Here is a 14,917-nt window from a genome sequence, read left to right on the forward strand (position 1 = left end):
CATCGACAGACTTGAAGTTGATCTAGAGGTTTTGAGGTTTAAGGGTTTTAATTCAAATACATATATGTATATACATATATAAACATACACACACACACACACACACACAAATATATATATATATATATATATATATATATATATATATATATATATATATATATATATATATATATATATATATATATATATATATATATATATATATATATATATATATATATATATATATACATATATATATATATATATATATATATATATATATATATATATATATATACATATATGTATGTATGTATGCATACATACATACATACATACAAACCCCGTTTCCATATGAGTTGGGAAATTGTGTTAGATGTAAATATAAACGGAATACAATGATTTGCAAATCATTTCCAACACATATTCAATTGAATATCCTACAAAGACAACATATTTGATGTTCAAACTGATAAACATGTTGTGCAAATAATCATTAACTTTAGAATTTGATGCCAGCAACACGTGACAAAGAAGTTGGGAAAGGTGGCAATAAATACTGATAAAGTTGAGGAATGCTCATCAAACACTTATTTGGAACATCCCACAGGTGAACAGGCTAATTGGGAACAGGTGGGTGCCGTGATTGGGTATAAAAGTAGATTCCATGAAATGCTCAGTTATTCACAAACAAGGATGGGGCGAGGGTCACCACTTTGTCAACAAATGCCTGAGCAAATTGTTGAACAGTTTAAGAAAAACCTTTCTCAACCAGCTATTGCAAGGAATTTAGGGATTTCACCATCTACGGTCCGTAATATCATGAAAAGGTTCAGAGAATCTGGAGAAATCACTGCACGTAAGCAGCTAAGCCTGTGACCTTCGATCCCTCAGGCTGTACTGCATCAACAAGCGACATCAGTGTGTAAAGGATATCACCACATGGGCTCAGGAACACTTCAGAAACCCACTGTCAGTAACTACAGTTGGTCGCTACATCTGTAAGTGCAAGTTAAAACTCTCCTATGCAAGACGAAAACCGTTTATCAACAACACCCAGAAATGCAGTCGGCTTCGCTGGGCCTGAGCTCATCTAAGATGGACTGATACAAAGTGGAAAAGTGTTCTGTGGTCTTGACGAGTCCACATTTCAAATTGTTTTTGGAAACTGTGGACATCGTGTCCTCCGGACCAAAGAGGAAAAGAACCATCCGGATTGTTATAGGCGCAAAGTTGAAAAGCCAGCATCTGTGATGGTATGGGGGTGTATTAGTGCCCAAGACATGGGTAACTTACACATCTGTGAAGGCGCCATTAATGCTGAAAGGTACATACAGGTTTTGGAGCAACATATGTTGCCATCCAAGCAACGTTACCATGGACGCCCCTGCTTATTTCAGCAAGACAATGCCAAGCCACGTGTTACATCAACGTGGCTTCATAGTAAAAGAGTGCGGGTACTAGACTGGCCTGCCTGTAGTCCAGACCTGTCTCCCATTGAAAATGTGTGGCACATTATGAAGCCTAAAATACCACAACGGAGACCCCCGGACTGTTGAACAACTTAAGCTGTACATCAAGCAAGAATGGGAAATAATTCCGCCTGAGAAGCTTAAAAAATGTGTCTCCTCAGTTCCCAAACGTTTACTGAGTGTTGTTGAAAGGAAAGGCCATGTAACACAGTGGTGAACATGCCATTTCCCAACTACTTTGGCACGTGCTGCAGCCATGAAATTCTAAGTTAATTATTATTTGCCAAAAAAAAAATAAAGTTTATGAGTTTGAACATCAAATATCTTGTCTTTGTAGTGCATTCAATTGAATATGGGTTGAAAAGGATTTGCAAATCATTGTAGCTGAGATAGGCTCCAGCGCCCCCCGCGACCCCGAAGGGAATAAGCAGTAGAAAATGGATGGATGGATGGATGTATTCCGTTTATATTTACATCTAACACAATTTCCCAACTCATATGGAAACGGGGTTTGTACATACATACATACATATATATATATATATATATATATATATATATATATATATATATATATATATATATATATATATATATATATATATATATATATATATATATATATATATATATATATATATATATATATATATATATATATATATATATATATATATGTGTGTGTGTGTGTGTGTGTGTGTAATTTGCATATATATAAGTTAGGGTTGTATTTTATATATAATTTATAAATATATACAGCCCTAATTTTTATATATATATATATATATATATATATATATATATATATATATATATATATATATATATATATATATATATATATATATATATATATATCTACACGTGTGTGTATGCTGACCAACAGCATCTCTGTCTGGACTGGAGCCTGCAGTGCCTCAGACTGGAAGTCTCTGCAGAGAGTGGTGAAGACGGCGGAAAAGATCATCAGGAATCCTCTTCCTCCTATCCAGGAGATCGCAAAAAGCCGCTGCCTGACCAGGGCTCAAAAAATCTGCAAAGACTCCTCCCACCCCCACCAAGGACTGTTTTCACTACTGGACTCTAGAAAGAGGTTCCGCAGCCTCCGAAGCAGAACCTCCAGGTTCTGTAACAGCTTCTTCCCTCAGGCCGTAAGACTCTTGAACGCATCATAATTATCCCTTCAATTCCCCCCAAAATGGATTAACTCGCTGTAATAAAAAAGACAATATAACATACATACATAAACGTGGATGCATATGAAAAAGTGCAATATATGTATCTGTACAGTAACCTATTTATTTATTTATAAATGCACCTTATTGCTTTTTTAATCCTGCACTACCATAAGGAAATTTCGTCCTTATCTGTACTGTAAAGTTCAAATTTGAATGACAATAATAAGGAAGTCTAAGTTTAAGTCTAATTTATATATATATATATATATATATATATATATATATATATATATATATATATATATATATATATATATATATATATATATATATATATATATATATATATATATATATATATATATATATTTTTTTTTTTAATTAAAACCCTTAAACCTCTAGATCAACTTCAAGTCTGTTGGTATATCTTTCTATTTTTTGTGTTATGCCTTTTTAGTCAAAAAACTTTTTTTTATGACAAAAACCCAAAATATACAATATTTTCCCCCAAAAGATTTTCAAAGTGGAATATTTGATATGAAATAATTGGAGCCTTAATTAGGTCAATATGTCATCACAATGACAGTTTAAAAAAACAAAAAAACACTCAAATTATTTGGGTTCCACAAATAAGTGCTACATTTATTTTTTACTTTCAACACTTAAGTCTATAGATCATCTTCAGATCTACCTGTTTCAATGCCCTCATTGTCAGAGAAAACCTTTTTTTCAATATGGCAAATACACATAATATGTAATATTTTCCCCAATAAATATTTTAAAGTGGAATTTTTGATGTGAAGAAAGTGGAGCAATGTCAGCTTTAAAGAAAAAAAACACTTTGTGTTATTAGAGTCAACACTGCATTGACATGGATTTTCATGAACAAATACAAGTTAAATAGATCGCGCCACCTATTTTGCTCAGTTAGCAGACACACAATGTTAGTAGTTCAGCTTTGCATGCGCTATCAAGTTTGCACGTGTTTTAGTACACACAAACCTTTGCTAGCTCAGGCCCTATGTGTATGGAAACTGGTTTAACACAGTCATTTTGGCAGGTCTATCTGGATATGAAATACACCGAAGACCATGGTATCACGATACCAGTAATTGTCCTGCCTGGCGTTCCACAACAGTCTTCTGCAGCTTTTGAGGGCGAAGCATCAGGGAACCCCAACCACCCAACCTGGAGCAGCACACCTCAACCTTTGGAGCCCCCACCACCCTATGAAGCACTGTTTCCATCCAGTACTGGTTCTGACAATGATGTAAGCGGACTGTAAAGAAGAAAAAAAACACCAATAAAAAACGTATACCAAGTTTCTCTATCATGCTTTGTCCTGTGCTCTAATTGAGTGAATGCTCTAAAGCATTTTGTACACCAAAATTAATCTATTTGTGATTCCCCAGAATTTGGCGCGTTCCACCTTCCACATTTTTCCTCCGATTCAAACCGTTCCAACTTCAAACTCTTCCGCCTATTCGGGAATCGCGGGCTTTCCCTTGAAAAACTCAAAAAATTCCCAGATTCCCCAGAATTCCAGGTTTTCCCGGACATTTCTCCCTTTCAGAATGAATTGGCCTTTTTTTTTTTTCAAACTTCCACCATTTCCACATTTTTCAACCGATTCAAACCATTCCACCTTCAACATATTCCACTCATCCTGGACATTCAAACTATCATTTTTACAAGTTCAAAAAAATTCCAGGAATTCCCAGAATTCCCGTTTCAAACCATTTTTTCTGTCAACTACTCCTTCCACATTTTTCCACCCACTTCAACCATTGCACCAACAAATTATTCCTCTTAATCAGGACAAAAACAAAGTTGTTTTTTTAACTGGAAGAATTCCCGGTTTTACCAAAATTCCAGGAGTTCTGTAATTCCATTTCTCAATTAAAAAGATTACTACTTCAGAATATTCACTTTTTTTTTTTAGCATTTTCAGCATTTTCCCAAAAATTCCTTCTTTTCCCGAAATTCCCAAATGTCCATGAAATGAATGGGACATTTTTCAAAGTACCACAACTCCCACATTTTCTATCCGATTCAAACCGTTCCAACTTCAAAAATATTCAGCCTGTTCAGGAATTATGTGCTCCCTTTTAAAAAGTATTTTAAAAAAATATCCCGGATTTCTTTGAAGTCCCAGTTTTTAGAGATATGTTTCCCCATTCAAAATTAATTATCCATTTTTCGAACTTCCAGTTCCCGTGTTTTTCAACCGATTCAAACCATTACACCTTCAACACATTAATTTCATCCTGGAAATCCAAACAACTATTTTTACAAGTTTAACAAATTTCCAGGAATTCCTGGGTTTTTTCAAACCTTTTTTTCAACCTTTTTTAGTGCGATGACTCCTTTCACATTTTTCAACCCATTTCAACCGTTCCCCAGTCAAAACATTCATCTTAGCCAGGACAAAAAAAACAGGTTGGTTTAAGAACTTAAAAAATTCCCGGTTTTTCCCGAAATTCAATTAAAAAACTGTTACTACTTCGACATTTATTGACCGATTTAAAGAATTCCAACACCAACCAATTCAGCTCATTCAGGACATTCATACTCCTAATCCTTTTTTAAAAATCCCACTTTTCCCAAAAATTCCCAAATTTCCAGGATGTTCCCATTGAAATGAATAGTACATTTTTCCAAGTTGCACAATTTCCACATTTTTCAACCTATTCCAACTAGTGTTGTAACGATATCAATATATTGTACTAAAATAAAACGGTACTAAAATTATTTTGATACTTTTCTAAATAAAGGGGACCACAAAAAATTGCATTATTGGCCATATTTTAACCAAAAATCTTAGGGTACATTAAACATATGTTTCTTGTTGCAGTTAAGTCCTTAAATAAAATAGTGAACATACTAGACAACTTGTCTTCTAATTGTAAGTAAACAAACAAAGGCTCCTAATTAGTTTGCTGACATATGCAGTAACATATTGTGTCATTTATCATTCTATTATTTTGTCAACATTATTAAGGACAAGTGGTAAAAAATGTATTATTAATCTACATGTTCATTTACTGTTAATATCTGCTTATTTTCTCTTTTAACATGTTCTGTCTACACTTCTGTTAAAATGTAATTATGACATATTCTTCTGAAGAGGTGCTTTAAGACATGGCTAGCTAGCTAGCAACGAACATCCATCCGGCAGTGTTTTAGCTACTTCTAAATCACTAATCCTCGCCTCCATGGTGACGAATAAAGTAAGTTTCTTACAGGTATCATCCCTGCAGGACGAGGAATAGCTAAAAATGCTTCACTACACACCATATGAGGATACAATAGCTCACCGGCGTCACCGCTAACAAAAGCTAGCGACCTGAATGTAAACAAACGCCATGGGTGGATCTACACCTGACATCTACTGTAATGATATAAAATACAAGAGTGTATGTAGTCGATACTACTATGATTACATCTATACTTTTTATCGTCACAAAATCGTTTTTCCTTTTTTTCAAATTCATATTATGTTTATAAACTCAGGAAATATGTCCCTGGACAAATGAGGACTTTGAATATGACAAATGTTTGATCCTGTAACTACTTGGTATCGGATTGATACCCAAATTTGTGGTATCATCCAAAACTAGTGTTAAGTATCAAACAACAGACCAATAAGTGATTATTACATTTTAACAGAAGTGTAGATAGAACATGTTAAAAAACAAAATAACCAGATATTAACAGTAAATTAACAAGTGGATTAATAATCCATTTCTACCACATGTACTTTATAATTTTGACAAAATAATAGAATGATAAATGACACAATATGTTACTGCATACGTCAGCAGACTAATTAGGAGCCTTTGTTTGCTTACTTACTAATAAAAGAGAAGTTGTCTAGTATGTTCACTATTTTATTTAAGGACAACATTGTTCTTTGATTGCAATAAGAAACTTATGTTTAATGTACCATAAGATTTTTTTGTTAAAATAAAGCAATTAGTGCCATTTTTTTGTGGTCTCCTTTATTTAGAAAAGTATTGGAAAGTATCGAAATACATTTTGGTACCGGTACCAAAATATTGGTATCGGGACAACCCTATAGCAAATATACATTTAAATGCACTCTATACAGTTTTAAACTCAAACTGTATTCCATGTAAGCTGGCGACAGGCTGTCTGTCTTTCCGGGCTTCCTGACCTGTCACCATGACTTCCAACAGGATCTTTCTTGTTGTGAAATCATCATGAAACTGTTTTGGCTACTCCTAATCACTGCACATGACTGTAAGAATGTTGACTCTGGGTTTTGTGAACTCAAAACTAATATTAACATAATAATTAACGTAACATCTGGACTGTAAGCCACCACATTTTTCCTACACTTTGTACCCTACGTCTAGTAAAACGGTGCGGCTGATTTAAGGATTGTTCTTTGCTGACAGCCAGAATACAAATAGTTTTAAAAAAACAAGCAAAGATACTGAAAAGGTGTTTTGTTTTTGCTATGGCGCCATCTTTTGGATGAGTTCGCTCACTGCAGGTGCTGCAGTGCTTTCAACCCTTAGTTAAAAGGCTGTTCCGTCTTCCAGCCGTCCATAGTGTTTTCTACTTGTATGGATTCTTCACAAGTTTTACAACACAACTAAACTGTTTGTACTTACTAAACCGTCCCATGTGTAATGTCTGAAGGAGCGTTTTCATGCATATTTGTACGTTCTGGCGTGTTGTAATCAAGTGAGTGTTGTTAGCATTAGCTAATATGCTAACACGTTTACGAGTTAACTTACAACAGCATTTTTTTTTGTATTGTTTAAGCTTTACAAATTTCTTAGTAAATTCACCATGACATCACCATGGAGTTATTGAGTCTGTTTAGCTGATTGGAGAGTTAGCTTTCACAGCGAATGGGTCCATGATGATGACTTCTGTTTTGTTGGATCATCCGTTTTACTGCCGTGTCACAGACACTGTAACCATTTCCAAAATATTTTTGTGTAAATAACTAATTTCACAACATAATAAATGCGGTGCGTCTCACATTTGAATTTTTTTTCTTCTGATATTTAGTGGGTGCGGCTTATCTACCGATGTGCTCTATAGTTTGGAAAATACGATACAAATCTCGATGTCTCTCAATGGCCTTTTGGATTGTTGTTGCCTTTTCCCCTGGATTCACCCCCTCCTTTGGAAGGACTCCTTTGACCGTGAACATGTTTTGTCTGGACCAGACAAAAAGGTCTGGACCGGCCTTTTTGTGCCATGGACTATAAGAAATATTGAACGAGGCTCACTTTTTGGCAATCGGGCTTGGAATTGTGACATGGAAACGCATTGCATTGTGGGTCTTCTTGGACTCAGAATGGCTTATTTACATGGCCGAATGCAAGACTATGTGGTCTGTGGAAGTTTAGTTTAGTTTTTTTTATTTAACAAGTTCAAAACATTGCGCAAACGTGCGGCATCATGAACTGCCACAATCGTGGTCACGATCACTTCAAGAAATAAAAAAATTTTGGTGAGATTATAAAGCTAATACAGAGAGATGGCAAATAGCCTGATTTTCAGCTGTGAGACAATCAAACATGTGTTTTAACGCCATCACCTGGTGCATGTTGATGTTTTCACTGCATTTTCAGACAGGTAAGTTTGAATCAAAGCATGTTTTACTTTATCTTCTCTTGAGTAAGCACAAAAATGAAAGTATTATTTTCGGAGTAGTAGCGCAAGTATCAAATTATATACAAGTAACAACGTGCTTGTTTTTTTCGGGCAAACCTGCCAATGAAATGAGGCCGGGGGACCTTTACGCATCTCTGACACATATGATATGAAAGCTAGAGATTAAGCACAATTTCAACAAAGGACAATGTGCCTTAATAGACTTCGCATTCTAAAATTATTCACCGCTTGTTAAACTGACTTCATTGATGAAATATATGCAAGTTTGGTGGCACTTTTACTTGACTCAAATCTTCTATCCATCATAGCAAATATGAGTAAATTCCACCATGTTTTATCATTTTATCCCGGTAGCGAGCCTTTGAAATATGGTATAGTTTGTCGATACAGTCCATTGTTTTTATTTTGTACGATCCATTGGAATCTACTGTGTTGCTTGTTTTCACATTGTAAACAAAGCCTATATCCAACAAGTATGTCTACACAGCCCCTACATTGCATTGCAAAATCACATGGCCTTTCGAAAAAAAAACATGTAAATGCCTGAAAGACGTATATGACATGGACACGTGGAGCAAACAATTATTTTTTTGTTCAACAAATGCTCTGCAGGTTGCCTAAATAAAGGTAGAAACTTTGAATACGGCAAATCTTTGTGTCTTATTCAACAAAATGTTGGAACCCAGCATGGGAAAAAACAATTGTGCCAGAAAAAGTTAGGGTTGTACTATTTGGGTTTTAGAGTGTCTATTCTCCCTTAGTCAAAATATCAAAATCCTGTTTAACGTTCAAACGTGGCAGACAAGAAAAACAAGTTTTACAAAGTCTGCCAGCTCCTCCCATCCAGTTCATAGTGTCTTTGTGAGCTCGACCAGCTGGTCATTTACTGCCTGGAATCACAGGAGGCAATTCAATCTGTATTTCTTCTTTCTTTTGGGAACATGACCATTGTGAATTTCTCCATTGAATATAATTCCATCAATAGCCGGAACATCTTCACAAGTGGAGATACAATTAACGGACGGATTATTGTGGAGACCTCTAAAGACACTGCAATCCAGTCACTCATTTTTGTTGGAAAAGGAAGTGCAAAGGTTCGCTGGACTGAACATCACGGACAAAAACATAACCACTACTACTGGTCTGATGAAAAATATTATGATATCAAACAGCATATCTTGAAAGATGGTAGTGTTGCATCTTGTCATATTTACTATTTTTAGACATTGTTTCCAAAGCAATTTTGGCTAATCATTTCAACTTCTAGGTAGTAAAACAATTACCAAAGGAAGACATGTCTTCCCTTTTACCTTCAAGGTCCCTGACAGGTATGCCTTTTGTCTTGTGGATGTTGCTGGCGGATCATCAACCTGCTTTTGTACGTTGCAGAAAAATGCCGTCTTCTTTCCAGTCAAGGACTGGTAGAATTGTTCATAAGGTTAAGGCAGAGCTCAAACGGTCAATGAAACTGACAAAGGAAGCTAAAGCCCACTTTACATTTGTCTCCAAAGCCGACATGGATATACACGGACTCATGGTGAGAAGTCTGTGACAGACACGGTGGCTTTATAAAAAAATGTCATGGATGTAGTTTTTACACAAATATGTTTTTTTTTCTTCCAGGAACCTCAACATGATTGCACTGATAAAAGTCTCAGCACTTTTGGCTCTGGTAGCATTTCGATGGATGTTCACACGAGCCGAATGGGATACCAGCAAGGTATATACTCAAAGTATATATTCTATATTCAAACTACACCAGGGTTTTGTTTTGTACTCTATAAAAAAAAGTCAGTACATTTTATGGTAAAATACCAGCTAAACATTTTACGATGTTTTTTTTTAGTCAAAAAATATACAAATATATCTTTTAATTATTGTATTTTAAGCATATTTCACGATGTTGGTCCTTAAATAAACATTTTGAAGCCTAAAAATGTCTTACTGAACAAATCCAAAGGACTCGCCCAACTTTGTTTACATTCAAGATCTCTAGATTGCCGTTAGCATATCTTCCTACGGTGGTGTGTCGTGTAGCACGTTTAGCGATTGCTGGGTTGCATATGACGTCAGTTGTTATTCTTTGCAGCTGAATTGACCCGATGATCAAGCAGTTTGAGATGAGCATTAAAACAAGTGAGAGGTGTAATGTTTAAGAAGAAAACGCTGTATTTCTTGTATTGTTCTTGAGTGTTCCAATCGTTCGACGACAGAGATAAAAAAGAGCTTACAAAGGGTCCTGAAATAAGTTTTTCATAAAGGTTATGAAGCCAGAGAAAAAGCAAAAGTGCGTCGAAGAAAAAGGCTCTTAAAAATATCACTTTTATCATCTTGTAGAATAGAAGTGTAATTAGCGTCATGATCACAGAAGATTAGCACTGATCATTATTTTCAATCAAATACGGTACTTACCGATGCACGAATAAGTGTCTTTTACGGATTGATGCTTACTTTGTGGACCTCTCTGATGTAAAGACATGATGTGCCTCCCATCTGTTATTCCTTAAATCGCTGAGAGTGTCAAATGAAGTGAGGTCAAGCGAACAGTAACATCTTGTTGTCGTACTCGAGTTGGTGAATTCTAGCGGTAAATAACCACGCCCCCATATTGGAGGTCTCAAGGTTGGCAAGTATGATATATATATATATATATATATATATATATTATATATATATATATATATATATATATTATATATATATATATATATATATATATATATATAATAGTTCAACTCCTACCCTGTTTACATCCGTGACGACCTCTTTAAAGCTTTGTAATCAATCCGAAATATCAACCAGCTAAAAGTCAAACAATTTTAGTGGCTTTTTCCTCCATGTCCTCGAAGAAATTGTTCATGACCGCAGACAACGGGTCTCCCTTGGCGAAACCTCCCTTCTGTCTATAAATTACTGTGTTGTACTGAAAGTATGTAGATTTGGAGATGAAACGGAGGAAAGTGGCGATGTCATTTATTGTCAGATTTGTGCGTGTCTTGAGGGTTCTGTCTTGTTTGAGTGTTTCTGTGACAATATGAAGGGTTACATCTACGGGGATTTTGTGAATAATGAGGTGACATCATGAGATATGAATATTTCGTCCTTTTTAAGAGTTCTTGCAGTGGTGTTGTGTTACCATGGAGGGGGCTGATGATTTCAACCAAAGATTTTGATAAGTTATATGTGGGTGATTCTATACTGTCAACTATTGGTCGTAATGGTGTGTTTTTCTTGTGTAATTTTGGAGTTCCAAATATAAGGGGGGTGACGTTGGCCGTGGGTATTAAATGGTTGTAATCTTACCAGGTATTTTGTTTGACTGTAGTAGTGGCTTGAGTAAAGTCTTCGAAAGTAATTTTCCTTTCCTCGGTGGAGTCTTTTTTTAAATATTTCAGTTTCGTCACTGTTGCGCAATGCAAACAAGAAAGCCAGACTGATTGTAGAAAGAAACAGGAATAAATAGCTTTCTGATTAGTGCCCAGAATCAGGTGAGCGTCCTGAACACTAATCAGAAGTAGGTGGAACTAATCTGCAGTCTTGGCAACTGAAACAAAAACCCAGGAGTGTGGAAAACAGAACTGAGGTAGTCAAAACTAACATTACTTTACATGATCCGGGCAATGGATCATAACAAGATGAACACAATCGATTTACTTAACCAATACATTTCGCCCTTTTTACCCCACGAGATCAGTGTCGTTCAAAGGAACAAAGTAAAGGATCATGGTTTTGCTAGTGTATTTTATTTAGTCGCGCAAGTAGTCACATTGCTCATGTACGTGATTTTGTGTTCAGTACACCACCAGTACTTTCCCTTTGCAGGTGAAGATCTCCAAGTCCAAGTTGAAATTCACAACCAATCATCTCGTGACTTGAAGCCTAAATTCGTATTGTACGAAAAGCAGAGTTTCTTTGCTCAGGGTCACAGGAGACTTTACACAAAGGATATTCTTAAAGAGAAAGGGGAGCCCGTTGAGGCGCATAGTAACAAGACTGTGACGAAGATAATCACCATCCCCAGAGAGCTGCCGACGTCCATTTTGAATAGCGCCATCATCAAGCTGGAATACAGGCTGAAGGTAATCTGTGATCAACTATATCGGTATAAATAATGTCAAGTCTGAAAAGACAATTTTAAAACTATGTTATAGTAATGTTGGAAACTAACAAAGTACTGTTTTTACAGATTTTCCTGGATGTCAAATTAGCAACGGACCCAAAGATCAAACTTCCAATCATTGTCCTATCTGCCCTTGAGGTTTCTGACAGAAAACAACCACCGGGTCCTGCAGCTGCCATTGGATTTGATGCATTTGGGAACTCAAACCAACCATCCTGGAGCCAAACACCGCAGTATAGCGCAGCAACCCAACCACTGGACTTCCCTCCACCATATGAATCACACACGGTGTATCCCTCCTTAAATAATGCAGACAAATATGGAAATGTTCTATAAATCTCCTTCCACCGGTGATGTACGATGAGGTTCAAGGCAGGAGTTGTTTTTTTACATTTAATTTCATATGCTGTCAATGCTCATTAAGAGGATAACAAGAGAATAATTCACTTTCATAACATTTTAATCAAATACTTCTTAATCACATTAAATGACTTTATGACATTAAAAACAATTTGTGGTCTTACCTTTTATTTGTATATGAAGTACATGCACCTATTCCAGGGAAAGCTTATTAAAAAGCTGATTATAAAAGTGTGATCACAGCAGAACATTAATAAATCTTTCTTGTGTTTTGTTTGTGTTAATAACGTTTTTTTTTTCATTTAAAATCTTCTGACTTCAGTGGAAAAAATATGGTATCAAGCGCCTGCTTGACTAAGAATACTACTGTGTAGTAATACAGTTTAATGAATAAATATTAATGTGGGTTACATTTTTATTGAAAGTTACACTTTAACCGCACGGCCTTCCAACATGTTTTTATTTCAACTAACGACAATGTACACAGAATGGTGCCAAGACACACCACAAAGAAACTAAAATAATAGTTCCCAAAATGCATACTTGCCAACCTTGAGACCTCCGATTCCGGAAGGTGGGGGGTGGGATGGGGCGTGGTCGGGGGTGGGGCGGGGGGCGTGGTTAAGAGGGGAGGAGTATATTTACAGCTAGAATTCACCAAGGTCTGCAATTTTCATCATAGGTACACTTCAACTGTGAGAGACAGAATGTGAAAAAAAATCCAGGAATTCACATTGTAGGATTTTTAAAGAATTTATTTGTAAATTATGGTGGAAAATAAGTATTTGGTCAATAACAAAAATTCAACTCAATACTTTGTAATATAACCTTTGTTGGCAATAACAGAGGTCAAACGATTACTATAGGTCTTTACCAGGTTTGCACACACAGTAGCTGGTATTTTGGCCCATTCCTCCATGCAGATCTTCTCGAGAGCAGTGATGTTTTGGGGCTGTCGCCGAGCAACACGGACTTTCAACTCCCTCCACAGATTTTCTATGGGGTTGAGGTCTGGAGACTGGCTAGGCCACTCCAGGACTTTCAAATGCTTCTTACGGAGCCACTCCTTCGTTGCCCGGGCGGTGTGTTTGGGATCATTGTCATGCTGGAAGACCCAGCCACGTTTCATCTTCAAAGCTCTCATTGATGGAAGGAGGTTTTGGCTCAAAATCTCACGATGCATGGCCCCATTCATTCGTTCCTTAACACGGATCAGTCATCCTGTCCCCTTAGCAGAAAAACAGCCCCAAAGCATGATGTTTCCACACCCATGCTTCACAGTAGATATGGTGTTCTTGAGATGCAACTCAGTATTCTTCTTCCTCCAAACACGACGAGTTGAGTTTATACCAAAAAGTTCTATTTTGGTTTCATCTGACCACATGACATTCTCCCAATCCTCAGCTGTATCATCCATGTGCTCTCTGGCAAACTTCAGACGGGCCTGGACATGAACTGGCTTAAGCAGGGGGACACGTCTGGCACTGCAGGATTTGATTCCCTGTCGGCGTAGTGTGTTACTGATGGTAACCTTTGTTACTTTGGTCCCAGCTCTCTGCAGGTCATTCACCAGGTCCCCCCGTGTGGTTCTGGGATTTTTGCTCACCATTCTCATGATCATTTTGAACCCACGGGATGAGATCTTGTGTGGAGCCCCAGATCGAGGGAGATTATCAGTGGTCTTGTATATCTTCCATTTTCTGATAATTGCTCCCACAGTTGATTTTTTCACACCAAGCTGCTTGCCTATTGTAGATTCACTCTTCCCAGTCTGGTGCAGGTCTACAATTATTTTCCTGGTGTCCTTCGACAGCTCAATGGGCTTGGCCATAGTGGAGTTTGGTGTCTGACTATTTGAGGCTGTGGACAGGTGTCTTTTATACAGATAACGAGTTCAAACAGGTGCCATTAAAGGGAAACTTCGGTTTTTTTCAACCTGGGCCCTGTTTTCATAATTTTTTCTGTATATGTGAGTGCTGGATAAAACATTTTTTGAGGTCGCGCCAGTATTGAGCAGGGCAGGCAGCCTCCAGCCCAGCTAACGCTCGTACACAGGGCAACTGGCTCTCGTCAAAATTCGGCCTATAAACATGCATTTTTTTCACACTGACAGGCTCAGATAGTTACAATGAGTGTCCGACAAC

The 14,917-nt window shown here is 36.7% G+C and overlaps 2 protein-coding genes across 2 annotated transcripts in view; both read left to right on the forward strand.

Moving 5' to 3' along the window:
* Nucleotides 1-3,957, forward strand: part of LOC133652318 (arrestin domain-containing protein 3-like) — a 27,556-nt gene extending 23,599 nt beyond the window's left edge. Inside the window, exon 6 of the mRNA XM_062050923.1 lies at nucleotides 3,696-3,957. Within this exon, the coding sequence (XP_061906907.1) occupies nucleotides 3,696-3,920 (225 nt within the window). The 3' untranslated portion in view covers nucleotides 3,921-3,957. The remainder of the gene's footprint in view (nucleotides 1-3,695) is intronic.
* Nucleotides 3,958-9,193: 5,236 nt separating this feature from the next.
* On the forward strand, nucleotides 9,194-13,032 carry LOC133651582 (arrestin domain-containing protein 3-like). Its single transcript, XM_062049561.1, has 6 exons — nucleotides 9,194-9,481; nucleotides 9,561-9,621; nucleotides 9,683-9,830; nucleotides 9,917-10,013; nucleotides 12,116-12,372; nucleotides 12,480-13,032. The coding sequence occupies exons 1-6, from the start codon at nucleotides 9,235-9,237 to the stop codon at nucleotides 12,747-12,749; spliced, it is 1,080 nt and encodes a 359-aa protein (XP_061905545.1). The 5' UTR covers nucleotides 9,194-9,234; the 3' UTR covers nucleotides 12,750-13,032.
* Nucleotides 13,033-14,917: the final 1,885 nt, after the last annotated feature.

The sequence above is a fragment of the Entelurus aequoreus genome, linkage group LG06 (assembly GCF_033978785.1).
Source record: "Entelurus aequoreus isolate RoL-2023_Sb linkage group LG06, RoL_Eaeq_v1.1, whole genome shotgun sequence".
Classification (NCBI taxonomy): Eukaryota; Metazoa; Chordata; class Actinopteri; order Syngnathiformes; family Syngnathidae; genus Entelurus; species Entelurus aequoreus.